This window comes from Archocentrus centrarchus, chromosome 12 (genome assembly GCF_007364275.1).
Source record: "Archocentrus centrarchus isolate MPI-CPG fArcCen1 chromosome 12, fArcCen1, whole genome shotgun sequence".
In the NCBI taxonomy this organism is placed as follows: Eukaryota; Metazoa; Chordata; class Actinopteri; order Cichliformes; family Cichlidae; genus Archocentrus; species Archocentrus centrarchus.
The window spans coordinates 8,757,089-8,784,572 of NC_044357.1; the positions used below are offsets into that span (position 1 = coordinate 8,757,089).

General features: G+C 41.7%; 1 protein-coding gene across 1 annotated transcript; it reads right to left on the reverse strand.

Moving 5' to 3' along the window:
- Positions 1–1,180: 1,180 nt before the first annotated feature.
- Positions 1,181–27,366, reverse strand: rc3h2 (ring finger and CCCH-type domains 2). The gene is made up of 20 exons (XM_030742605.1): positions 27,094–27,366; positions 20,012–20,339; positions 19,770–19,887; positions 18,986–19,219; positions 18,095–18,270; positions 16,553–16,753; positions 16,247–16,379; positions 14,788–14,906; positions 14,536–14,648; positions 14,050–14,358; positions 13,642–13,844; positions 13,221–13,534; positions 12,992–13,138; positions 9,171–9,308; positions 7,630–7,785; positions 7,265–7,514; positions 7,001–7,076; positions 5,682–5,889; positions 5,355–5,509; positions 1,181–5,210 (listed from the first exon to the last, which is right to left on the reverse strand). Exons 2-20 carry the CDS (start codon positions 20,240–20,242, stop codon positions 5,069–5,071), a joined length of 3,423 nt encoding a protein of 1,140 aa, XP_030598465.1. The 5' UTR covers positions 20,243–20,339; positions 27,094–27,366; the 3' UTR covers positions 1,181–5,068.
- Between the last annotated feature and the right edge of the window lie 118 nt (positions 27,367–27,484).

A 27,484-nucleotide genomic window follows, 5' to 3' on the forward strand; every position in this document is an offset into this window, starting at 1 on the left:
ACACTTTAATGTTTAATGCTTTTCGCGAAAAGACAAACAGGTGTTTCATAGAAGTCTTAAGTCTGAGTGAAGTTCACAAGTTTGCAGCCCGGCTAAGCTTTCGGTGGGAAGACTGATCCTGTTGCTATAGGTTTTCCATCTTTATTCTTTTCCTTGGTGATCTGAACACATCTGCACTTATGCTGACCAAATCGATCCTTTAACAATGGTTCAACAATTAAATAGCTGATCCAATCATAAAATATTTATAATGTTCTCTCTCTTGCACGTCAGTATTTTTTTTTTTAAATGTAGTTCATGTACATCTTGTTCATTTCCAAAAGACGTCCTTGAATCAGCCACCAATCCACTGCCATCAGTTACAAGAAACACACCTATTGTTCTCATTGTGTTGGTGCCATGCTGGCTCTTCCTGCCCAGCCTGTTGTTTCACGAGGAACATGCAAGGTAACACAAAGCATAATTCTCCATTTAAATATACTGAAAACCAGGTCACCACATCACACACACTCTTAGAAAGGTTGTTAGGAAGTAAGAGATTTATAATTACCACTGTACAATAACACTGATTACATCTTGTTGAAGTCCACTCAGAGAAAATTTACTGACACTTTTAGCATCCCCTTTAATTTGGCCTAATTAGATTTAAATGCACTGCAACAACCACACAGGAAGAAATGTGTTTGAAGCAACATGGATGTAGCATGTGGATGTTTTACTAAAATAGACAATAAGTGGCCAGCATAGCAGTGCATAAGTACTGTTGCCTCACAGCAAGAAGGTTGTGGGTTTGAATCCAGGTTGGAGCCTTCCAGTGTGGAGTTTGCATGCTCTCCCCTTGTCTGTGTGGTTTCTCTCAGAGTACTCCAGCTTCCTTCCACAGTCCAAAGACGTGCATGGGGCTAGGTTAACTGGTGATGCTACAGTAAATGGACTTTAGGTGTGAACGTGAATGTGAATGGTTGTCGGTCTCTCTGTGACAGACTGGCATCCTGCCCAGGGTGTACCCTACTTCTCTACCTGTGACAGTTCCAGCCCCTCTGTCGTACAACCCACAGAACCCAAAGGATTCGCTGTCAGGTCAGAGCTGTTAGCTGATTGGTGTAAATACACTGCAGTGTCTAATGTCATAATAAGAAAACTCAAAACAAGAATCACACAAACGGTACTGTTTGTTGGTTTATTATAGCATGCAATTTCATGTGCTGAAATCTTCCTTTTCATAACTTAATGTCTCAGTGCAACACAGAAGCAGTCTGCCGCTGGGCCAAGCTGTCTGTAAGTCATTGTAACACATTTGAACAAGCCAGAAAATGCACCAGAAGAATCAGTCAGTAAAACAAAACTCAAACAGTTTCATACATTATTAAGAGCACATAAATCATCACCACCATAGGTTAGACTTTACTCCAGCCCTGCATTACTGCACAGTTAGTAAAAGGGAAACCTTTCACAAAGTGATATTTCCAAGGAAATAAATGGAATACATAACAGTATTATTCACCTTGGGGACCTTTTGGATATACTGTCTCTTAAGGATTGTGTTTTCCTCATTCTGAAACATTACACAACTGCCCCAATGACTTAAACATTTAACTCTATCTGATTATCACAGGTCGTATAAATGAGCATCTATACTAAAAGTCCATCTAATGATGGTGCCAGACTGTATACAATGACGGATGTGTACCATCTCTTAATAGTTTACATTTCAATCGAACAATAGATTCGCAAATAAAATGTCTAATACAGACATGAATAGTCAGAAAACATCAGTTCATATGTTTCACAATCAACAAACAGGCTTTACCCCCCCCCATATAATATAGAATAATGAGACACTCTTTTCTAATAAAAAACATTTTTAGCAAACTCTCATATTCAAAAGAAGCAGACTTAGAATATACCAAGAAGAAAAAAAAATATCACAACAACCAAATGTGGTTATAACAATAATAATAATAATATAATCTCTATTAAACAATAATTGATTTTCATGAGCAAGCAATTAAAATGCTGCAAGCAAACTTCAGCACTTGACGTGGCCACACAGTGGGCATGTGCAGAACTCTTACAGCGCTGGGTGTGTTGTATCACAACTACAGAATTGTCATTACTCCTCTGCCATCACAAGAGGGATTAGATTGCATGCATGACGCAGGATGCAGGGAGGACAAAGGTGGAGGGAGTGAAGGGAAGCGGGAAGGGGCACTCACTGGGAGTGACGGGGGAAATCAGTGCAGTGCAGTGCAGTTAGCCACTACAGCAGTGCTCCGGACACTTTAAAGGAAGCAGGGAGTATCACTTTGACATTACTTCAATACTCACAATACTGTTTTTACATACAGTAGTGCCCAGCCCTTTCTCATGTGAACACAAATAGCAAAGCCAATACCAATACCGAGAGGCAAAGAAAACACTGGCAAAGTAAACATTGGCAAATAATATAATCTGTGTTAACACTTTAATCCATGTATGCTTTGGGTGAAAGGGTCAGCTATGGGCAAGTGAAATCCAGGTAAATACATCCACAGAATATTCAAAGTGATGGATATAGAAAAAGCCAGAGTGGCGGAGCAAATTAAGACTTCCCTGAGCAATTCAAAACAGACACGGGTCCACTAGCCCCCCCTAATGGAACGAAGCACAACTACGAGAGAAGTATCTCACTCCTCAAGTTGACAGAGCCTCTCCCTCCTCGCACAGTTTACAGGGGAGGAATATTAATTTCAGGGACTGATTGTACTGTACCCAACATGGCACTTGACATTATTATGTTGTACTTCAAAGGTGAAGTTGTAAACAGATGCAGAGTGACAGTAGGTAGCTGAGCTGATTTAATAACTGTCTGGAAGCAGCTAAATCCCTGTGCCCGCCCTTGGCTTTCACAATCAGACAAAACGAAAATAAAATAAATTAAAATAAAAAGAATATCACATCAAGTCGCAATTAAATGTCTTGTCCAATTTTTCAACTCCCTTGGCTCTCTCTTTTTTTTTTATTTCTATAAAATAATAATTGTTTTTCAAATAGGTACAGTAGCCTGGGTAAGAGAAAATTAAAGCAGGAGCTTGAAACACTAGAAAAATCTGTTAGCCCTCCCCTCCTGATTCTGCATAAATCTCATAAGATTTAGAATTAGATGTAAACAAACCTCAAAACTTTATATCCTGTATATATAAGGTGGGTTCACGTTTTTACGCTATTAAGTCACTAAGAAAACGTCACTCATGACAAGAAGCCTCATGTTTATAAAAGGAGTGAGGCACCGCAGGGCTGTATGGAAATCACCCATATGAAACAAAGCCACAGAGAAACAGCAGACAGCAACGTGACACAGATAAACACACCAGACAACAGGGGTCAGTCTAACGTGATGTAAAATGCGAGCAATAAAACAAGAGTGACAAAGATCCTGATACAAAATACCCCAACAAACAACTTCACAGAAGTTAGTTAAATGAAACTAACCAAAACTTTTCAAAAAGTAAAACAAAGCTTTAGCCTGAACAGGCGCACAAAGCCATCTTTCTCTGACCTTTAAACATGCAGAGCCTGTAAATATTGTTTACACAGCACACCAAAAAAAAGAAAAACAGACAAACAAACAAGCAAACCTGACGGGACTGGAAATCACACATCGTGGGCGTTTTTTCAAATGTGGTTCGTTTTTCAGATCACACCTGTGTCCAATGATACCTCTGAAATGAGCAGGAACCAAAGTCGCTGTAGAGCGCATGCTTTGCTTTAGACCACACTAAGGAGAGAAAGGCCACTGTATTGCGTGAATGGCAGTCACATGTCAGCGTGACACTCTTTAACTTACTATGAGTAGTTGATCAGTACCACTGCAGGCACACAAAGATGAAAGTGGTTTTTTTTAAGTTAACTCGGCTTGTAGAGAAATGGATTCGTTTTTTTTCTACCTGCTCCTCGAACTAGAAAGTCTGTTCCAAAAATAAAACAAAGAAGAACAACTTTTTTCTCTTCTTTATGCATCTATAAAGCTGTTAAATCATGGATTTTTTTTTAAAAAACTGACCTCCGGTGATTTGAAAGTTTATGACTGTGGTATTGTGTCTCTGATCCCATGACAGGAGTGGAATTCAAAGGCCAACAGATCATAAAAGATCATATGACACAAAAAACAGAGGCTTGATTCACTATCAGCACTTTTTTTCAAAGACCTATGCTGTTCTTTAACTTTCTCAAAAGGATGGCGTGCCCTTCCTATTTTTGGTCTCAGTATAAGTACCATCTATTTATTAACCATTTAGGGAAAACTTGAAATGAAATGTCAGTATGAAACATAAGGCTGCTCAGAGAAGGCATTTCTTATAGCCTAACAAGACATGGAAAAAAAAATCATTGTCAGATAGCTTAAAATAATGGGACAAATAATCCCACTGTTTACCCTTTAACAAAGTTATGTGGGCCTTGACTATAAACCAGTGCCTGTTTTGACACATTTGGAAACACATTTTCCAAGGCACAAGCTAAAAGCAAATTACACACAGCAAATTACTGTCAAAGCATTAAATGTATAGGAAAGGCATAAATAAATGGAGGGTCTGCTGCAGCAAATGACTTCTGTTTAATTTCCTGTGTACCTAAATTCAGTACTGGGAGAAAGGGTCTCAGTAAACTTGGCAAAACTGAAGAACATTCATTTACCATATTGTCACCCATAAACTTTTGCTATCATGTTGTTTGCTATCAAATAACATGAAAAAAATACTAATGAATTCAATCCTAAGTGACCAATCAGATCTGAGCTCTCAAACCCTCCTCCGAGATGTGACCAGCCTTAGAGCAGCAAACATGGACAAGTTCAGCATCTACTGTAAGGGAAAATTGGTCATTTAGCTTCCTAACCATAAACAGTGAAGTCTCTGATAACTAGTACAGTATGTTTACTCTTGACCTTGCAGCGTGCCTGTTGACCCATATCTGTCAAAGTTTCATTTAGGCATATGATTCATGTAAATGAAGGCTGGAATTAAATGGTTTTCCATTCAACCACGATGTGGCACTCGGCTGTAGCTCTACGCAGGTCAGTGACTGACTTTTAGCTTCCATTGAGCAGCATCTCTGGCCCTGGTATTTCAGGGCAAGCCCGGGTGGAAGTGTCACCCAATCGAGGAGGTCCAGCCTGGAGCTTCCCGATGCCCAGACCTCCTGATACCAACCCTGCGGGAGACAGAGACTTCCTGCAAAACCAGAGAGAGGAAGGATGTAAGACAGGAAGAGAGGGAGGGAAGAAAGGAGCAAGAACACAGGCAGCGTGTCACTTAAGTCAAAAATGACTCAGACTGGGGGCAATCCTGTGAACAGTGATTACCATGGTAATTCACCTGAAGGCCATCTTTTTCAACAGGTGAGCATCCATCTTTTCTGACTCTGTTTGTGGGCGCTCCTCTACAGAAGATGAGAGAAGGGTAGACGAGCGTGGAGGTGGAAGGAGACGGGAAGCATCCTGAGACTGCGGGGTGACCAAATCTAACGACTCCTGTGAGGCAAAGATGATAGAAAAATAAATGATAAAGCACCTCAATGTATTATAATTAGACTGTTCTGTTTTTTACTTGAGAGTGCTCCCAGTTCAGAGTTGGATAAATTAAACTCCAGCCTCCAAAACATCAAACTAGATATAGAGTCTGCGTATACACAATCATACTGACCTGAGACTTTATCTCCTGCTGGTCTGAATCTTCCATGTCTAGAGCACGCAGTTCAAGCTCAATGTCTCGATCTGGATCTGGCTCGCTCTCAGCTCGGTCCTGATCCTGACTAAAGGCGGTCTGGTGAGCTTGCAGATCAGACACAATTTTCTCTCCACTGCCTACTGAAGTTCGACGGCCATGCAGCTCTGATGCACAAAGCTGCTCACTGAAGCAAGCACAGACAGTCACAGGTCTTTTTTTTTTTTTTACAAAGATTATTATGTGTCATGTACAGTAATGTGAAAAATAAAGTTTTCACAGGCCTTTAGCAGCATTAACTTAAAGTAATTGTTTTCTGTATGAATTTATTACTCTTTCGCATCATTGTGGAGGAATTTTGCCCCACTCTTCTTTTATAGCATTGCTTCAGCTCATTGAGGTTTTCAGGTATTTGTTTATGCACAGCTTTCTTAAGGTCCCGCCACAGCATTTCAATCAGGTTGATGTCTGGACTTTGGTCCATTTCAACATTTTGATTCTTTTCTTTTTCAGCCTTCTTTTGTAGATGTGCTGCTGTGCTTGGGATCATTTTCTTGTTGTATGACTCGGTCTGGGCAAAACTTCAGCTGTCAGACAGATGGCCTCACATCTGAGTCTAGAATACTTTGAAATACAGAGGAGTTCACAGTCGACTCAATGACTGTAAGGTGCTCAGGTCGTGTGGCTGCAAAACAAACCCAAATAATCAGCCCTCCACCACTTGCTTGACAGTTGGTATGAGGTCTTTGTGCTGATATGCTGCGTTTGCTTTTTGCCAAATGCAGTGCTGTGCATTCTGGCCAAACATCTCCATATCTCCTCTCATTTGTCCAAAGGAAATTGTTCCAGAAGTCTTGTGGTTTGTTCAGATTAAACAAACTGAGGTCTGTAGAGTCTGAGAGGTAAGTCTTGGGTTTTTTGCAGCTTCCCTGATCATTGCGCTGTCTGACCTTGGGGTGAATTTGCTGGGATGAGCACTCCAAGTCAGACCATGGACCATTGTGTTAACACACACCTGAATGCTCCAGACCAGCAAACTGTCTAAACATCTGCTTTTATAGAGGTGCTCCAACTTGCTGATGATCAGTTAATTGAGTGCATTAGATTATCAGTACCTGGCTGCTTCTTACTCTCTTAACTCCTTTGGAAGCAGTAAGGGTGTACTTAGTTTTTCACAGGACTGCATAGAGTCTTGTGAAAATGTTCTTTTTCACGTGACTGTATTCAAAATCAGCTAGAAGCTAGGGGGGGGGGGGGGGGGGGGGGGGGGGGTTGCAATTTGAATGTGAATGTTTTACCTTTCCAGGAAACTGGAGTGGCTGGAAGAGTCTGATCCTCTGGAGCTCCACCTGTAGTCATGGTGAGGGTTGTAATCTGTGAGATAATGAAGAATTATAAAGTAAAACTTTTGTACAAACAATGATATTAAAAAAAAAAATGTAAATAAAACATTAGCATGGTTTAAGATCAATTGTGATTTCATCTTATTTTTAAATGTCTCTTAAAAGAAGATACTCTTCTTTCCTTTCTTCTTTTCTTATTTCTTTTTTGTCCCTCCTCACCTTTGAAGTTGATGGGTGTGGTACTGGCACTCCCTTGGCAAGCCGTGGCTTGGACAGGGTCGGTGGTATGGTAGCCTGTGCGGGACGCCCTGGAAATGGCACCCCACTTAGAGATAATGGGCCCCTCACTAAAGGGAATGATTGGGTCTTCATCTTTCAGGCGACGGTAGTTGTCCAGTGAATGCAGCCATCGCTTCCCGACACCACTGTCCCCAACGCCACCAACTCCACCATCGTTACTGTCCAACTCCTGCGTGAGGTAAACATAGGCACGTTCAGAAAGAGATCACACACATCTACACAAAGCCAAAGATTCTGTGTATTTAAATGAAAATTCTGTCTCTTATATGTGTGAAGAGCCTTACTGAACGATCAGAGCAGGTGTGAGATGAGGCGTGTGCGAGCGTTTCAGGCTCAAAGGGGCTGAGGCAGGGGCCACAGGACCACGGAGAGTAGTGCGCTAAACTTTCATCACCTCTGAACCTGCACCCCACACACTGACCTCCACTATTTTCCACATGCTGAAAGAGAAAAAAACAGGTAAAAATGATGGTGAAATGACGGTAGGTTATATCTGTCTAATATTAAAATTTGTTTGATAATCTGAAACATGTAAGTGTGACAAATTCCCCGTTTGGTTAAATACTGCCATCTTGTCAAAGTGGCTGGTGTCTCAGATTTATGCACAAGGTGTCCTGTGGCGCCGGTGCTGTGACACATCTGGTTATGGTGATAAACAACTCGTCACAAACACATTCTTGTTAAGGACCCATTTAAAAGCCCTAGGTAGCCTTAAGCCTCATTTTTAAATGTGAGCTACAAACACTGTAGAAAAGCATATTTTAACACAAACCTCAATCTTATACTAAACCTGGCAACTGAGAGCAAAATGAGTGAAAACAAAGTGCAAAACACAAAGGACAGAAACCCCTGTTGCTGGCAAGGAAACTGGTAAACGAAAACCACAGCCACCCTTTTTGCTGCCTTATATGGTTGCTGTCGCTCCCTAAACAGGACCGTTATCCCCCAGCATACAATACTGCTGCAGCCGGTGTGTCAAAGAACCCTTTGTTCATACTGTAGCTCAGTAACCTGACAGGACGGTAGTATTTAACACCCTGGGATGAGAGTGTGTTGGTCATCCCTGTGACAGATTGGCTCCAGTTCCTTCAAGACCCCGCACAAAGTAAGTATGTATATAAAGAAATTAATGTCTGTAATATATGAGGCTCATACTCTAACCCACCAGCCTAAAGGTAAGTCAGTAATTGGAATTTATGCACTTGCTGCCAGTGCAACAATCACTGTGGCAACAAAGCATCTTAAATATAACCCGCCAGTCTTTTTGCTTTGCTTATTCTAGTTATGCAGTGTCTTCAAAATCTTACTGAAGGTGTCAAATAAGCAATTAAGAAGTTGTAGTGTTGTGATGTACTTAATAAGTGCTCGATTTAATCATGGATGTTTTCACAAAGAGATATCTGCCAAACTGTTAAACAAAGCTTTACTCAGCTGAATGCCTGAGTCACTGCTTGGTGAAGTCTTGCCTTCCATTTCTCTCTCTCTCTCTCTCTCTCACACACACACGCCACAATCGTGCATTGCTATGGTATCTTCCTCCACAGTTGCTAAGCAACAATCTCTCACTTAAATAGCATTGGACACAGCTGAAGTGTAAGCTTTTGGGATAGGAATTAAAAAAACAACATAATTTAAAACTGTTAAACTACATAAGCAATTCACCCGTCGTAGCTTCAGCCACCTGGAGTGAGCGCGTTAAAAAATAATTAATAGGACGAAGGTAGTTTTAATTGTCATGCTGATAAATAACCCTAAAAATGCAGTGTGTGTGTGTGTGTGTGTGCATATGAGGATAAATGGGCATCTCTCTTATTTGTTTTGCTACCTCTGTTCCAAAATCAATTGTGAAGATGGGAGAAGACTGGGAGGGCCTGTTGGCATTGTGATGATGGTGATGATGAGCCCACTGTTCCTGCTTTCTTCTGAACAGATCCTCATAACCTAGAGCAACACGTCCATAGTCCTGAGGAGGGAACAGTGGGCAAGAGGGGAAACATCAGAAGAGACATTACAGCACAATTACAATAATACTATGAATAATAACACATCTGAACCCATTAACAGTTTAGTACTATTTAGTGCCATTCAGGACCAAGCAGTAGTGTTGACAGAGCCCTTGCAGTCTGTAAATAACTAGACAATATAATTCAGTGTCCTCATTTAGACGGTGTCAGAGAAGTGTTCATAGTGGTGGTTTTATTGTAGTTGTATTACTTCTCCTCACAATATGTATATGCAAGGAGGGTTACTGCATTGAATTGCACTAAGTGGATTCCTTGTTTCTCTTGGAGCAGGCTTACAGTAGTGCTTAACAATTCAATGTTGGATGGGATCATTTTTGTCTGTTACTTGCAGATTCTTTATTATTATTTTTTTTTTTACACTGGATTTCCTCATTTACACTTACATTTGAGCAATTAATTCCGCAAATATGCCCTACATCACAAGTCTTGTTATTTATAACAAGTAAAGAAGCCACACACAGCACACACTGTCGCTAAAATGCGCTGTACCACTGCAGCAATATTGCTGGTAATGCTATACGACAATGTGAGAAGGAGACAAGTGAGTGGGAGAAGCAGAGACATATTTGGGTGAGAAGTGGGAGGACTATAAAGGAGGTTGAAGCTCCATACCGCAGCTCTGTGACTGAAGGGGAAGGTAGAGGTGAGATTATATGTGGGTGTAAAAAGAGTAAGAGGAGGCAAGGAGATGTTGCTGAAAAGAATGCAGCAATAAATCTGTTCAGTGTAAGACCGACCACCACCAATTAATATAGGTGGTATAATGTTATACACTGGATCTATCAATTACCTGTTATTTTCCTCAGCAGAAAACACTATTTTTAGTTACAGTATGACTCAGTCAATTCTCTCTCTTATTGTATGCCTACAAATCAATAATTCAAATACATCTCTTTCTCTCTCTTTTTTTTTTTAAGAGTTACGCACTTTAAATGACCTAAGTGGGAAATGATGCCGTCAGCGCTGGAATAAATGCCATGGCCCTCTCTCTAAGTGTCACACTGTAACTAAGTGGGATGCTATTGTTAAAACAATTTTTTTTCTAGCTAATTAGAAGTGAGTATTGCCCTCAGCCATGCTTAAGATTCTGATAAAGGCCCAAACGCCAAAAACTGCAGTTCCTCAAATGGCCACTTGGGGCTGGATCCAAAAGTGTGTCGATTCCAAGAGATGCCCATGTTAAATATTTCCAGTTTGGTTCTATAATTTATTTCCCCCCCTCCATGACAGCTATACAGGCGATGGGATATGGGGTGTTGGGGGCAAGATTTCTTTATGAGTCCTCATTTAAAGTGTTTTAAGGATTAAAGTTGCATATTAGCGGCGTGGCTGCTTTGAGTGACAACTAGGTGCTGACTAGCCTTTACCTCAGCTAATTCAAAATCAATAAACTGAAGCTCAAACGTGTTTGGGGTGTTGATAACTTTTTTAGAGCATCGTTATCTGACAGATACCATGACTTCCTGTGTGGTTAACAGTACTAACAGCCTATACAAGAAGCCCATGCTTCACTTTTGGTGACTAAATTCTCACATGTGATGTGTCTGAATGTGTGACATGATGCAGTGACTACAGTGATTAGTGGACAACTTCTCAACCTCAACCACAGAGGGATCACTTAGCGCTGAGGTGCATGAGGCGTAAAAGTCACCAAAGCTCTGCTGACTCAATAACTGCTCCAAACCTCCTGGGGGATTACTATCAGCTCAAAAACTGTGCACTGGGAGCTTCGTGATATCGGTTTCTTGTAAGTGTAATGTGTAGGTGACCCAGCAGTACTCTTGTCCATATAGTGTAACTATAGGAGCTTGCTGATATAACTTGCACTGGCTTTGTATGAGGTAAGACCTATTTTTAGCCAGTTGGAATGATTTTAGCATTTTATTAGCAGGTCTTGGTTAAAGAGCCCTTCAGTATAATACATTACGCTATGTCTCTTTTGGCATTTCTGGATCCAAATAAAAAAAAAAAGAGGAAAAATAATAACTGACTTCACAGTGGCTACATCCAATTTTTCTGTGGTTGTTTCTAGGGATGCGCCGATCCGATATTCAGTATCGGTATCGGTCCGATACTGGCCTAAATTCCTGGATCGGATATCGGAAAGAAATAAAAAAACGTAATCCGATACATTAAATAACGTTTCGCTCTCATTAGCTGCATTACAGGGCTCAGTCGTCTTCTTCTTCTTTTGGGTTTGCGGTTGACCAAACCAGCTTAGAGCTGCATTACCGCCACCTACTGGAATGGAGTGGGGGATCAGGAATTAGAAAACAACCCCCTCAGATCCTCCGTCTCTGCGACGGATTCCCTTTGACACTGAGCGATCATCGCTGACATGTTTTTCCGCCTCCACCGCTCTCTGCCTTGTTTGTATGTTGTGCTCGCTGTGCTGAGAATCAGCTGTTATTTTTTTCTCTACTTCAGCTCCCGGACATACTGCTAGCGAGCGCAGCTATTAGCACTAGTGACCGTCCGGTACCGGAAGAACCCCTTCCCCGTCAAAATATTTTTGATACTTTAATCCCTGATTTGTGACTAAATATAGACCTGCAGTAGAAACGTATTTAGGAGAATGCTTGTAAATATAAAGCATTACAAGATTGCGCTCACGCAGCCCCTAGTTTTTCACGTGAACACTGATGACGCAACAGCAGCAGTCAGCTGATTTACGTGCAGTCTGTCTGCACAAGCAAAGAGGCGGAGCCGGCGCGCTCAGATGGAGCAGAAGGAAATGTTTTTCTAGTGTCCAAAAGAAGCCTTTTCGTCCCTGTAACCTCCATTAAACCTTTACTGGGAAACAGTTGGAGATCCTTCATCAACCACCTGATCAGTAAGTGAAGAAAACTTTGTAGCTGCTCCATCCACCCTGTTTCTTTCACACAGGGAAAAACTGCAGTACGGAAGTTAAAATATGCAGATGAACTGTTAATATGAAAAAAAGTATTTCTTATCCAGTTACTTGGGTAATCAATATAAATAGAATAATTGCTAAAATAATCGATAGTTGCAGCCCTAATGAAATTTGCAACAAGCATCACCTTCTCACACAGAAGCAGCAGGATTCAGGTGATAGTTATTGTTGTAAGTAAGTAAAGTTTATTTATATAGCGTTTTTCACAGACAGAAAAGCGCTGTACAATAATTAAAACACAATATCACTCCCCCACCCCCAGAAAACACTATGTTAAAAACATAATAACATTACCATATTAAAAGAAAAAGAATAAAAATAAAGTCAGAAACCAGAAACCTGGTTAAACAGAAAAGTTTTCAACTATTATTTAAATGATGCCACAGAGTCAACTAAATGGAGCTGGAGTGGTAAACAGTTCCAGATCTGGAACTGTTTACCACTCCAGCTCCATTTAGAGCTTTGGTACCACTGCCTGAAAAGCTCTGCCCGCCCTGGTCCTTAGTCTTGTATGTGGGACAACTAAAAGACTTTGATTTTGTTGTGTGAGAGACTGTTGACTTTTTTTTTTTTTTTTTTAATGTTTTTAAATGCCTGGATCAATTTTAAATATCGGATTTATATCGGTATCGGCCGATATCCAAATGTAAAATATCGTTATCGGACATAAAAAAGTGGTATCGTGCCATCCCTAGTTGTTTCACATACCCTGTGTAGCCCTGCATGATGTTCGGCTCCAGAACAGTAGTTGCTGTCTAGAGAGTTGAACCTCTCCCTGAGTGGAGGCTGGTAGACAGAGGAATGCAGCACCTCTGGAGGCAGTGAGTTACTCCTGGCATCCTCTCTGTGGTACAGCTGCAAAAGTAACCATCATCATTATCAACAAAGTTGCAGAATGATCACATTTTATGGTAATCAGAAAGTCGAGACTGCTCACCTGAGGCCTCCATACTCTCCTGCTGTCATAAAGGGGAGCATAAACTCCATGGGCAGGGCCCAAGGGCCCATACTGAGGCTGCCCTGGATGGGTATGGAACGTAGGAGGTCCCATTCGATCTCTAGGCGGGTGTGGTGGGTATCCCGAGGAAGAAGAAGAAGAAGGTGGGTGTGGTGTTTGAGGGTCATTTGGGTAAGAAGACGGAGGGCCAATGGAAGGTGGCAATGAGGATTCTGGGACATTGGACGATCTAAGGAACCGAGCCATACAAGGTTTGTGAGGAGGATGAAGAGTTGATGGGTAGTAGGAACCTGCTGGAGAGTAGGAGGAGAGAAGAAACACAGAAGCTTTGAGCACTTTTCAACTATTGCACAGCAGTATTTTAGCAGCTCATTTAAACTTCATTTAAAACCAGACTCACAGGTTGGCTGATAGTGGGGCGTGTCATATGTAGAATGGGGCTCCTGGTAGTACAGCTCGGATGCCTGAGAGGGATGGGGTGGACGCAGAAGAAACTGACCATGTTTGGGTATAGGAGCACCACCATCAGCCCGTCCGACTGTGGCCAAGGGAGACATCACTGATGAGTGGCTCACTGGAGTCCTGGGAGGAGAGAGAGGCTTCCTAATGAACAGAATGATAACACAGACAAGAGTTAGCACATGATTCAGGCTGACTTGGAGATTCAAATGGTTCAAGAGTTTTCACTTCTAATTATTCTCTACGACACATAAATGGCTTTGTTACACTTGAAGCAATAATAACATTGATCATGGAGTTAAATGACAACAACAAAAGATGATGTGAACAGGTGAAGAAACAGCCTTACTGTTCTGTAGACCCAGATGTGGTTTTGTTGGAGCTTGACACATTTGCCCCACTGGTTCCATTTAGCACAGCTCTCTTAGGTTCCTCCTTCACATCAACCCCTCTGGAGATGAGCTGGGGGTGTGTCAGGCTGGGAACTCCCTCTGCCATGGTCGCTGAGTTGTCCCCAGTGCCTTTAAGCCCCTGCCCAACTCCTCCAGACACATCAGTGTGAATACTACCCTCCATGGTGAATTTTTTATTCATAGCACCTTGCGCTAAAGGGAACGGATGACCCACACTGCTGCTCTTCTTGTTCCTCAGTCTAAATCTGTAGAATAAAGGACGCAAGGTAGGAATAATCACTACAATGGGGAAAATGTCAGAGGTGCTCAAAAAAAGAAAGTCTTAGCAATATTTAACCCACTATAGTGACAAAACTAGAAGATCAGCATTCTTGTTTTACAAATTTTGGAGAGAAAGGGAAGTTGTGTGGTGGCACACTCACTTCTCCAACTCATCCTGCGTGTGCGCAAACGTACAGCTGGTTCCCCGGGGACAGCCTCCCTGCTGACGCAGATCTCGGCACATGCTGGTCTTATACTTGCTGTTTGCCTGAGGCTGCAAAATGCATAGACCCAACAATTATACTAATGCATGTATGTAATTGGTAAACCTACAAATATTAAGTTAATGATCTTTTGCAAATGTGCAGCACATCCCATCTCATGTATTGTTGTCTGTTTTACAAATGGGATACCTGCGGAGTGTCGTGGCTCTTCTTGCTGAAGTTCTGTATGAATTCCACCAGACCATGAACCACCAGCTTTACAGCCAGCATCACGCTTTCTAGCTCTTCCCATGATGGCGCGGGAGCATCTGCACATAGATCGACAACACGTGGTTTGCTAAGTAGTGTTTTATTCCTAGAAGGCCTCAAAAATTTAATCTGTTACAGGAAGCCAGAGTAGAGTTTGACTGAGAAATTTGGAGCATAGCCCTCTGAAAAAATAGAACAAACCACTGAGACCCTGATGCCATTAAGCTTGGGTAAACCTCTCTATCTGGAGTTACCACCATCTTTTTGGATGTTGCTACACATTTATCTACATTAATACAGTCTGCTAACTAATGATAGGAGGAATGCTAGAGCTAAATGCTCACACAATGCAATGTCATGGTAATGTTTACAGCCTTCATCAGCTTAGCTTCGCGTCATAGCATGCTAAGATTTGTTAATTAACACTAAACATGAAGTACAGCTGAAGGTCATGGGATTGTTTTGGCTGTAAAGCAGTTTCTCTTAGAGGTTGCACAGCAGCAACGCTGCAGAGGGATAGCATCCTACATGACACCAAAGGAAGTATAGCCGCGTGCATGTATAATATATTGTCTGATGATTTGTCATATTGTTGGAAGAAGGTTTAAGAGAGACACAGTGCGGTGCAGTTTCTCTGTGCTGAGGGAATATTTAAAAGTCAAATAGACATCAAACACTTCATCAGTGTTGTTTTGATTATTAAATGTTTAACACACGAGATAAATCATAACTTTTCTTCTGTCTTGCACTTGCAATTTGCATTTTGGTAGGTAAGTGCCACTTTTTCTTCACTTAACAATCTTTGTGAAATCCTTATTAATTAGACCCAAATGAATATTGTTAAACCAGCTGTTCTCTGTGAGGCAGGCCCCACCGATGAGGCACTGAGTTACTGTGGGTGAGGTTGATGGGGATGACTAGGGGAAAAAATATGAAGTGAATTAATGAACAAAAATATATACTTAAAAAGAAATACAAAAATGTCATTACTCTAGGCATAATAAACAAAGTTAGAGAGGCAAGGCTGAGATGTTTGGGCATGTGCAGGGGAAGGATACTGGATATATTATACAATAATTTTGAATATGGAGCTGCAAAGCTGGAGGAAAAGAGGAAGACCACAGAGAAGATTCATGGATGTTGTGAAGGAGGACGTGCAGAGTGTTGGTGTGGCAGAGGAGGATGCTAGGAATAGAGTGAGATGGAGGCAGATGATCCGTTGTGGTGACCCTTAAAGGGAACAGCCAAAAGATGAAAGGAAAATAAACAAGTGTTTCCCGACGTTATCATGCTTGGATCGTACTTTCTTGTTAATAAATTATACTAACTGTGGGGTGTGGGGAACGTCGGGAAAGGCAGATAAAGCTTGAGATCCACAGCGTTAAACTAAGGGAAGTACCTGGGTTGTGGTCGATGTTGGCTAATAGTTCTAGGTGTGGTCTAAGGCTTGTGAGGTTGGCAGGGTCTCCTGTCCTCTGCAAGACAATTGTCAGCTCCTGAATGCTCTTTGCAAATGACTCGGGGGACTGTAACTAGAGCAGATGAAAGAAGACGAGAGTCAGTTTTCAAAGACATTGTTGTATTTTTCCTTTGCTTCTGTTCCCCAGACGCTTGTTATAAACACCATTTGAAATTTTAAAAGCAAATTCACACAGTCTGGACGAAAGAGAGTTAACAGTGGCAACCCTATGAAACTTAACGGTACCTTGTCAATGATGGACTGCATATGTGACTTGTGGACCAGATCTCCGTACAACAGAGAGGACCACTGCTCAGGTGAGATTCGCAGGCCCGCTTCCATCGCAATGTGGACGATCTGAGCGTCATGTTCCCTCCTCAGAGCCTCGTATGTGCGAAACTCCTCCTTGAGCTGCATCAGTGAGGAGTCCTCATCACGCTTTGTCACCTAATGATGAAGATGGATCATTGAGAGACGGCGGGAGAGACAGAGGAGTGAGAAGAAGAGACAAAGACACAGATGACTTTTGGCTCCAATACGATTAAACAGATGAAAAATCAAACCCTAGCATGATTTCAAAATAAAGCTTCATGCACTCTTGTTTATATTATACATACAGTACATACTGTATCACAAAATAGTATTTATGTTTGCATGTTCAGAAAATATAATATTAAGGCTACCACTATCATTTTGGGCCAACAACGGAATCAACTTGTTATAACGCATTTATATGCTACATAACTTCTTTGGAACAACGTCACAATTGTGCCTGTTTTAAATTCCCGTTAGTGCAAATAAAATACATTTAATTCTGGGAAACCTCAAATACTGAGGGCTGTGTTTGCAATTAGCTTTGTAACTGTAACAGAGCAGTCACTTTGTCAATATGTGGTGTCTTCAGACTCAAAAACTCAAATTCAGATCACACAAGGGGACTCTCCCCTTCTCAGAATCTGCCCTATGAGTAATCATCATAAGACACCGACGCACTCACCGCCAGCTGTTTACAAATATAAAACACAATCATATTTCACGAACAGTCGAGCTCTTGATGCTTTGTCTTTACTCCTTCATCTATCTTTCTATCGTTTATCTTTCTGTGTATCTCTGTGATGTCTTTCTCTGTCCTGCAAGGCGGGGTGACAAGAGCAAATATAGACTGCAATTACATCACAAGCAGATAGCTGGCATGTCTGCCCTGCCAGCGATGTCTGTCATCAAATAACAGGCATAAAAATACACACCGACACACACACGCGAAAATATATTTACAGAAGCTCACCTTCTTAATAAAGAACTGGCCTTTTATGAATTAATAGTACCAGTATTTAAGGTGTGAGAATGCATACTGTGATTTATTGGAGCACGCTCATTTGAAGATCAATCCACAGGTGAAAGGGAGTTTTGCAAAGCTTTCTCAGACACTATGACTAATTTTAAGACAATCATCATTTTTTATTTTTTTCTGGAAAACATTGTACTGACGAGAATGTCAGATCTGGAAAGTACCTATATAACCCATGACATGAAGGGGATATTAATCTCAAAATTTTCAATAAAGAAATCTGTGGTCATACATGAGAATCTATTTAGGTACCCTCCATTCATGAGGTCATTTATGTGGGCTTTGGGATAGCACCAAACTGAGGTACTTTTGAAAGGTTTTACACAGAATAAATTCAGTGATCTCTGGTTTGCTTGTTTCATTCATTTAAATGCAGAACTTGTCAGTGCAGCTTGTTTACATGCTATTGTATGTCTATAGCTTATTCATATTGTCTGTACCTTGAAGCAGGAAGCCCTGTAGAGCAGCTGCACAACGTGGCCTATGCTGGTTTTGGAGGCCTGGGGGAACCGAGCTTCAAGCTTCTGGACTACAAACAAAACCAGCACTTTCCTAGACAGAGCTGAACCATCCTCCAGAGCCAGTAAGACAAGCTTCAGTGCATCTTCTTGCATAGCTGATGAGGAAGAGTTGGAGAGTTACACAGGGATAGAGAGATTGACAAAAAGGTGGCCAAGGAAGGGGGAAGTCAGAATGAAAGTAGCAGTATATGAAGAGGAAGTGGGGAGAAAAGAGAGAACTCTTCAGCACACATTCAGTGACAGGGGAGCATGCATATGCATGTCACCACTGCAAACAATACATCTTCGATTTCTTTTTACACTGTTCAAAGTTAGACTAAACAAAGGGTTTTGGAGGTGTCCTCAGACTTACAAATGAACTCATTCTGTTATCATGATGAGAAAATCTTTCCCAGTCAGAATCTGCCCTATGAGTAATCATCACAGGACACCAGGTTCCAGCACCAGCTTTGATGAGACAGTTTGAACAGTTCTGGACACAATGAGTCCAGTTACTTGAAAAAAGATGTCAGGGTGACAGAATTTTGAAGTTTAACAGTATGAATCACTGCTTAACTTCATTCCTCTTTAATCTGTGCCACATTCATTGACATATTTCAGGTCAGTAAAGTTAAAGTGAACTCTTTAACTGTATTGCCTCAGTTCGCAACAGATGTATAGTGATGGTTACAAGGCAATATGCGCATTTAAGCTTAAGTATGCCTCACAACACATTAAAAGTAGCTGTAATTTAACTGTGAGTCAGAAACTGCCTTGCCTCACAGGTATGAGTAAACTGATATATTTATGCCAAAAGTCATGCACACTCACCAGGTCCCAGAAACTGGCACCCCCGTGCCCTCACCGCAGCCCAGAGGTTTGCAGAGAGCTGCTGGGGGTTCTGGTGCTGCAGTATGAGCTCAGTGACTGTCCGTTCCCCCAGAGACCGGCCTGCCCGAACCGCCCGCACACGCCCCTCCTCCTCCACAAGCTGGCAGTTCACCAAGGTCACCAGCTTCCTCTGCATGGGCCTGCTCAGCACACTCGGGCTCAGGTTTGCCACACCTGAATTAAGTGACAGCACTGGAGTTGAAGTCATTGTCTCTAAAGCCAACTAATAATTAAAGCATTTGCTTTAGTTATCAGATATTTAATGATATCTAATATTATCTTTATTCTCCTACAAAAAACAAACAAGCAAAAAAAAAAACAGCAGAGCAGCTTTCTTCTGTAGGTGGATTTAAAGGCCATTTTAAAAAGGGTTCATCATGCATCTAACCTCCAACCAAATCCTTGGTTTTCCTTCTTAGCAAACCAGATATAACACTTTATTAGCAAAATGATGAATGCAACCCCAATTCCCTAAACCGGAACTGTACGAACAAAGAACTGGCTTGTTTCAGTAATAAAATCTTTTTTATATGGTCGCTTAGAGAATTGAATGTTCCTTCAGTCTCATAAAAGCACAGAAGCTTCCAGCAACATGAGAAGTGTGAGAAGTAACAATGCCAAGTTACGCAGGCAACCCAACTGCAGCCCCCGCACACTAAACATAAGGAGCTTAATTCTTTTTCACAACTGCCCAAATGTACCATACAAAGCACATATACAGTACCTTTTGCTCCGCTGATAGGCTTTAGGTAGAGAGCCAGCTCTTCTACACACATCCTGCAAACCTCATAGTGTTCAACCTCTGCTGCACTGCTCAGACTCACAGGTTGAACCTCGGGGACCTAATATCATACCAAACACACACACATGGCAGATATTTAAACACATGAAGTTTCAAGTCTTTCCCAGTGTGACAGCATCACAATCACTCATCTAAACAGGATTTCTCTCTTTTTGTTGCCTCACCTGAGCGCCGACCAGCTGCAGCAGGGCGCAGTTGACGGGCAGCAGGTCGATGTCGGTGCTGATCGGTGTCTGATCAAAGGGACAGGCCTTGCGGTGCAGTTTATGTAGGCAGGTCTTACACACCGTGTGGGAGCATCCCAGACTGATGGGCTGGTGGCCGCTGCTGTCAAACTCATTGTAGCAGATGGGACAGGACAGGAACTCTGTCCACTGGGCTGCCTGCACTGGCATCCTGCCACCACACCACCGAGACAGGCGACGCCGAGCTCAGGTGGAATGCATGTCAACGACCCCGACAACAGCACCTGTTCGCCAGTGCCAACGATGACTGTGAGGAACAGGACATAAAGAGGTGCATTAACAATTTAAGGAACAATTAACTTGCTCTTAATCGCCTTGATTTAACTCTGATTGATTTAGTCATCAACAGTTGAAGCTGTGAAGCATTCATAACTGGATCTAAGCACATAATAAAAAAAAGTGCCAGGCTGTTGCTTCGTCTCACTTGTTGCAAACAATGGCACCGTATATCTCATTTGAACTGATGTGCATACACGGAAGCAGGGTTAGTGTTTAAGTTTTATTTTGCAAAGCAGAAAGGCACCCCCTCTTGTGTCATAAAAGTCAGATATTTATTTGCTCTAATGTGGGCAATAAAAGTGCGCACACACTCTTAAAAGAAGTAGCTGCCAAATTCCCCAACACACACTGCAATAAATGACACCTCCTCAGTGTGAACACAGTTTCAAGTCCAAGTCTATAATTCACTCTGTACTCATTACCAAAGTAACAAAAAGCCAGTCAAACACATGATAACATTAACGGCAAGTAGAAAACAGAATTTAATAGAGTTATTTGTGAACCGTAGCCTGTTATGAGAGTGCGAGAGGTACGATTATTTCTTAGTAGAGAAACCAAAAATAAATGTTTGACATTAACTTGAGAGCGAGATCAGGCGTGCAGAGTCTTCCCGGCTTGATTTTTATAGCATGCTGAACCTTCTGTTGTCTTATATGAACATCAGCATGCAGACAACTGATAAACACAGACAGTTATGCACGTTCAGCTGAATGGTACCAGAATCCTGTGTTGGTGAAAAATTATGAAACATACTCTTTATTCCATGTGAAATGGTCCCAAACATCTTTTACAACTGACTTTATTATTATTATTTATTTTTTTGTGTGCACAATTTCTAAGGCTACACTTATAGACATGGAGTATCATGAAAAGTTAAAGCACCAGATAGACTGAGGAAGCAAACAATTATCCTAGCATGATCAATAATGTTTATTTTAAAAAGCATTTTTTACGTGACTTAATTATACATTTTTACAAATATTTTAAATAACAAAATGCAGGTTTTTTGGAAATAAACTGAAAGCCTGTGATACTGTGGTAAAATATGCTTTATATAATGCTGTTTAACATTCTGGTGTTAATAAAATACTGCTGTGAGTCACTGAGAGAGAATTTACTCACTGTGTACAGCATGAGAGGGTATTGTTTTTTTTTTTAATTAATAATGGATGTTTACGGGATGCAAGGGCGTAGGAACGAGTTTATTATTGGGGGTGACACATATTGGAAACCTGACAGATCCGTAAATACTCTGAGATGGGACAAATGCGCCTGTCTCCAATATTGGGGGGACACACGTCCCCCCATCCCCGTCCCCGTCCCCGGTTCCTACGCCTATGACCGGATAAAGTGATGGTTTTATTTTTCTGTTGCTTTTTTCTGTGTCATTATATTACATGGATGTGTTATTTATATGTAGTATAGTTAGTATATTTCAGTGATGTTACGACTAATCTGAAACTACAATTAAAAACATCCTATCAGTATATGATTCCCTTGCCCAAAACATCCATGCACTCATCTGTTTTGTTTTTTCTTTCATGGTAAGGTCACTAGAGCCAAGCTAAGGAGGAGAGGTGGGGTAGACCCTGGACAGGTGGCCAGTCCATCACAGAGCTGACAGGCAGGGAATCAACTGACAGGCACACATGCAAATTACTTATTATTTATCTAAAAGCCTTATGACTAAGCCTCTATACATAGCTGGGTATTGACCTCTTGCACGCTATCTGATGCATCATCCCATTGACCAAAACCTTTCATAAAATAGACACAGCCATTAAAAAAAAAAAAAAAAACACGATCCTTTTGTCTCTATTATGCAAAATGTTTTGGACACTGCCTCCAGACAGTGAGCACCTGTTGCTTTCATAGTCTGTTACATCTGCTCAAAGTACAGTAATCACCAAAATAACAACAGCTGGCACTCTCACAGCGAAGCTTCCACAAAAAAAAAAAAAACTAAAGATAATCTCCTCAAACGGATTTGTAGACACAGCAAAACAGCTTCAACACGCACATAACGATTGAAAGAGACGGAGATTAGAGAGAACGGTTAACCGGCAAGACCGGTTTTTATTTGCGCGTGCAGCTCCACCATACACCAGACTAACCGAGAAGTATTAGCCAAACAGTGGTCTGTCAGCCAGGAAGAACCGCTAGATTTTTTTTAAGCTTGATGAAAAGCAAGTGACACAATGAGAACGTTCCAGCAGATAAAGCGGAAAAGAAAGCATCACCGTGCGCATTACGCACGTGTTGTATTCCACATCAAATAGCAAATATACACAAAACGTCGCCACAAACTGCATAGCCATATAAAATCATATTAGATACATGGCAGCGTGCAAGATATACTGCAAAACAAGACATACGCACCTTCCAAACGCTCCACGGCTCGCCTCGGTGGCGCTCTCTCCTTGGCCGCGTGGACAGCTCCGCACTGTCCTCGCGCGTCATATTTCCTTCCGCGAGAAACCCAAATATAACACCGCTTACAGCTATTGTAGCCCACAAACTGCTGAACTAAAGTCTGAGGAAGAGTGAGGTAACACTCATGTGATGAACCGGCTTCTGGGGGCTTTTTTGGAAAACCAAGAAGGTGGGGAGTTTTACCCCGGCGCGTGAGTCGGATGAACTCTTCCTGTGAGTGCCTCGCAGATAAGGGAGTGGTGCAACCTCTGGGGGGCAACTGTTAACCGTGATTCACTGGCTGTAGTCACGTTGACAGCCACCTGTTCTTGTTCTGACAAACTGCAACACACCTCATTTTACAAACGGAGTAAAATAAGCCTGGCCTAATCCACAGCACAGCTAACCTTGTCAGTGCCCGAGTGTCCCTGCACAGATTGCACAATACAAGTCTACGCTATCACAACACTATTGAATCAATAAGCATGAGCACTTTACATCACAAGAGGAGCAAAAATATCACCACATACACAAGATTTTCATTTCTTGCATGAATGGATCACTGCTGCATTAAGGCAAGCATGCCACATGCACACACACACACACACACACACACACACACACACACACACACACAAAGCCCACACAGTCATGAATACTTCCAGTCTTGTGACAGAAAGAAGTGGGTGTGCATACAGTAGACCACAACTTCCTCAACGAGGTCCTCTCCTTTTCTGATTACTCTAAAAAAAAGAGGGAAATTAACCTATGAGCAATGATATTTGTTTGTTTTGCTCATAGCCAAAGTTTAACTTGAGTTGTCACTTGAGCATGTGACATTTTGACTGTGCATTAAATGTATAATTTTAAGAGGATGATAAATGTGAGAGTGCTTTTGGAGGCTAAAGCATTTTTTTTTTTTTTGGTCATGGGGGCAGCTGAGCTACCCACTCTGCTGAGCTGAGGATGAGAAGTACATTGTGTCTTTACAGCCAACAGTTGGCGAGCTATCATCTGGCTCTGAGTCCTCGCTTGGCCCCCTCTGGGTGGGGGAGGGCATCTGGAGTTTCCTTTGGCATGTCTCAGAGAGAGAGACACACACACACAGAAAAAGACTGTCTTTAGAGAGAGAACTTGAGGTAATACTTCTACAGCAGCCATTTAGCTCATCACATTTCTAGGGTACTTGCACTTTGCTTTAGGCTTAGAAAGACAGCTATGATTGGATTAAGCTTGGATTAACACACAGTTGATGCTCTTGCAAAACATCATGCCACATAACTACAGCGTTGTGAGTAATGCACATTTATGATGCCATTTTGCTGCACACTAGCACATAGCGGTAAAAATGCTCAAGCCTTTGTCACAGTGGTTTTTCTTACAAACTGAGACCTAGGTGTTGCTGCTGAAAATGGCAGCACATTTTAAAAGGAAGAGCAGAAGGAAGGAGCAAGCGGCAGACAGCCAATGAGAACACACCCGCTAGCCACCAGGATTAGGGCATAGCTGGAGTAAGAGCTTACGGGCAAGTAGTAACAATGGACGGGTGAATCTGATATGCAGGCTTCACACCTTACGCGTGCGTCTGTTGCTGCCAGGGATTCCTGAATGTGTTGGGTCATGATGTTTTTAACTTTGACTCCAACTTAAGTATTTCTGTAGGCCCAGTGGAGTGAGGTGGCACCCCCTCTATCTGCAGAGAGAGACCTTTCAGGGACAGCAATACTGTTCTGTGTTATAAGAAGCAAATAATGCATGGTGTGCAAAGCAAAATATTAGTATTTCTTTTGTTATTATTTGAAGGCAACCATCACATCAGCTTATGCAAAATTGGAAAACACGTTTAAACCTGTTATGCTGTGTTTAGAAAATCCAGTTTTAAATCAGTTCTGACAGCTGTAACTTTTTACAGGCCTGCGTGTGGCTTTATAGCCCAAGATGCTCTGTAATGTCCCTAAACCAATTTCTGACATGATGTATTTAGATGCATGTCATCCGCTTTTCTGTCAGTTCATGTTTCCTGTATCTAGGATCCACCATACAATACTATCACTACAAGTCTGCAGTAATTCATCACAATATCTGTCTAACATGAAAAGAAAAAATACCCCCAAAATGGCAAAAAGCAGTAATTATCTATTTATTCACTGCACTGTGGTGTTAATGTCTGTGTGTATTATGACTGTTGCTGAATAAGGCACCACAGTCAGTCACAGCAAGAGGGTCACAGGTTCAAACTCTGCACTTTTTTTTTTTTTGGAGTGTGTGTGTGTGTGTCTGTGGAGTTTGGATGTTTTCTCCACACAGGGCTTCCTCTGGGACCTCCGGCTTCTCCCGCCATTGAAAAACATTCTAGATGCTGCTATGAAGGCCAAGGACGTTCTCACAAAACAGATCGCTGATCTCAAGAGTTTCACTTCCTTGGTTAAACTGGCCTTCCTACACTGTGCCTCATTTTCTTCTCTTTCACCAAAAATTAATTAACCTGGCAGGCGACCACTTTTTAATCCCACATGTTGTAAATATCGATATAGTATCTGGCACCAGTGCATCAATAACGTATTGCAAGATTAAGTGGTACGATATATTGCTGAATCAATATAAACCAAAGGAATGTAAAGTAGGAAAGTAGGTGCAACAACATGCACATAACATGTTACCATAACAGCGCTAGAGACACAGATTTACACCTCACAACACCTCAGATGATAATCATTAAAGTCTCGATCTGTGAGTTCAAAAGCACATTTTGATCATCATCACAGCTCCAGCGTATTCATATGAAATCTGCCTGTGAAATCTGTCCACACAGGATTTGAAGGAAAAAAAAAAAAAAAAGTTGAAATATTTCTCAATACTCACAATTTCCATCACTCTGTAAACGTGCCAGTGACCTATTAAATTCACCCTCACAAATACCACAGCCAGACTTTTACCATCCACTCATTTGTAGATCCGTCAACACAGGGAACAAAGAAGCACAACAAGACTGAAACTTTACACCCACCATACCAAAAAAAAACACACACATTTTTAATGGTTAAATATTTACATTTTAAAGCTTAATGCAAAATTGTAAAATCCAAAATTGGAAAACCTCACTTCAAAGTGACAGGGTTTATATGAATGAAAACTTTCTAGTTGAGTTGTTTAGGAAGCCGCACCTCTCTGCTGTAAAGTTGAAACAATGAATGCAAGTGAGAGTCAGCAGATAAACGACAAAGAGAAAGTTAAACTTTAACACAGAAATGATGTGCTGGGTAATTGTTTGCAAGACTCTCGGTGGGCACAGAAAATCCAGTCTGCAGCACAGGAAGTACGGAACACTGATGCACTATAAAAAATATAACATAAAATCGTACAATATACTGGCATTACCCTACAAATCATTTAAATGTTTTTGTACAGCAACACTAAAAGGAGTCTTCTTAAGATATTGTTATTGATTCATTTATTGCACTTGTTTCACCGTGTCTTCTCACTTATTTTTCAGTGTACAGTGGGGTTATGTGGGCTTGTGTGATTATTTATTCATTATGACTGTCATCACAGTGTGTGGGGGTAGTGTCTGCATGGGAGGCAGGGCACTCATACATGTCACAAGCTGCTGTTTTATACACCGCACATACACTGTGCAGCATAACCTGTTTCATTTTGCCTGTGATTTGGGTTTGCTGCACCTTTTGTTAATAATGTTAGAATACAAGGTCGCTTCCAGATGCAAATCAGCAGGTTATACAGTAACCTCCCTGCAGGGCAGGCTGCTGCACGCTTAAACTTTACGATGACAGCGGCGGCAGTAAATAATATGCAACACCTGAACTTGGAAACTGCCCTGCTACGACTCGGGAGCCGCTCTCTCAGCAACAGCGTTGTTACTCCATAAATTTCATATTTGCTTGGACCCGGTCTCAGCGCACAGGAGCCAACATTGAGCAGTCTCCACCATTACAGCAGCACATCTACTTTCACGCTGCTTCATATTGCTACTGAGTGCTTCTACTCTTTCCACAAAAAAAAAAAACCTTGTTTGTGTTCGCAGTTCACTAAAGTAAGGTCACTCCATTTCAAGTACAGCCCGCCTTCTTATAATGTAACACCAGTGCCAGTGTCAGGAATGAATGCGCTAGGAGCCTAATGGTTATTACATAAATTATATAATTTTTCAGCTTACGAGCCGCGATACAATCTCTCATTTGCAAACGAGTTGAAAAAAAAAAACAAAAAAACATGTAAACAGCTCCAAGATTTGAAAGGCATTGCACACAGAAAATCTGAAAGTAGCGCGCACCTCTGGATAAGTCACTTACCTCACGCGCTACACCAGAACACCGGAACAAACATATTCATAGACATCCACATAAACATGTCTTCAAAATGATTTTTAAAAAAATCTTCATCAGTTGCAAAAGAAGCGCGGCAGAAACATCGTTTTTGATGCGACACTGACACTGCACGGCATCCCAGAGCAGTAGAGACAGGTGCCTCGGTCCGGTTTTAAGCCTCTGCCCCGCTTTTGGAGAGTACGTGACAGATACGCTCGCTCCGCTCAGGTACAGAGAGCCACACACCCTCTGCTTGGCAAACCGAAGCTGAGAGGAGATGGTGGTATTGCTCCGCCGTTGATGGTCCCTGAACTGCGCCTCATCGGACTCACCACCTACTGTGGCTGCACAAGCAGAGAGCCGCCGCGCGGCTACG

Coding starts and splice junctions, on each gene's coding strand:
- rc3h2 (XM_030742605.1), bottom strand. CDS start 20,242: ATGCCAGTGCAGGCAGCCCAGTGGACAGAGTTCCTGTCCTGTCCCATC. Junction 18,271..18,985: donor GTGCCAGTTTCTGGGACCTG/GTGAGTGTGCAT, acceptor CTTCCTCATCAG/CTATGCAAGAAGATGCACTG. Junction 5,890..7,000: donor CACTCCAGTTTCCTGGAAAG/GTAAAACATTCA, acceptor TGCTTGCTTCAG/TGAGCAGCTTTGTGCATCAG.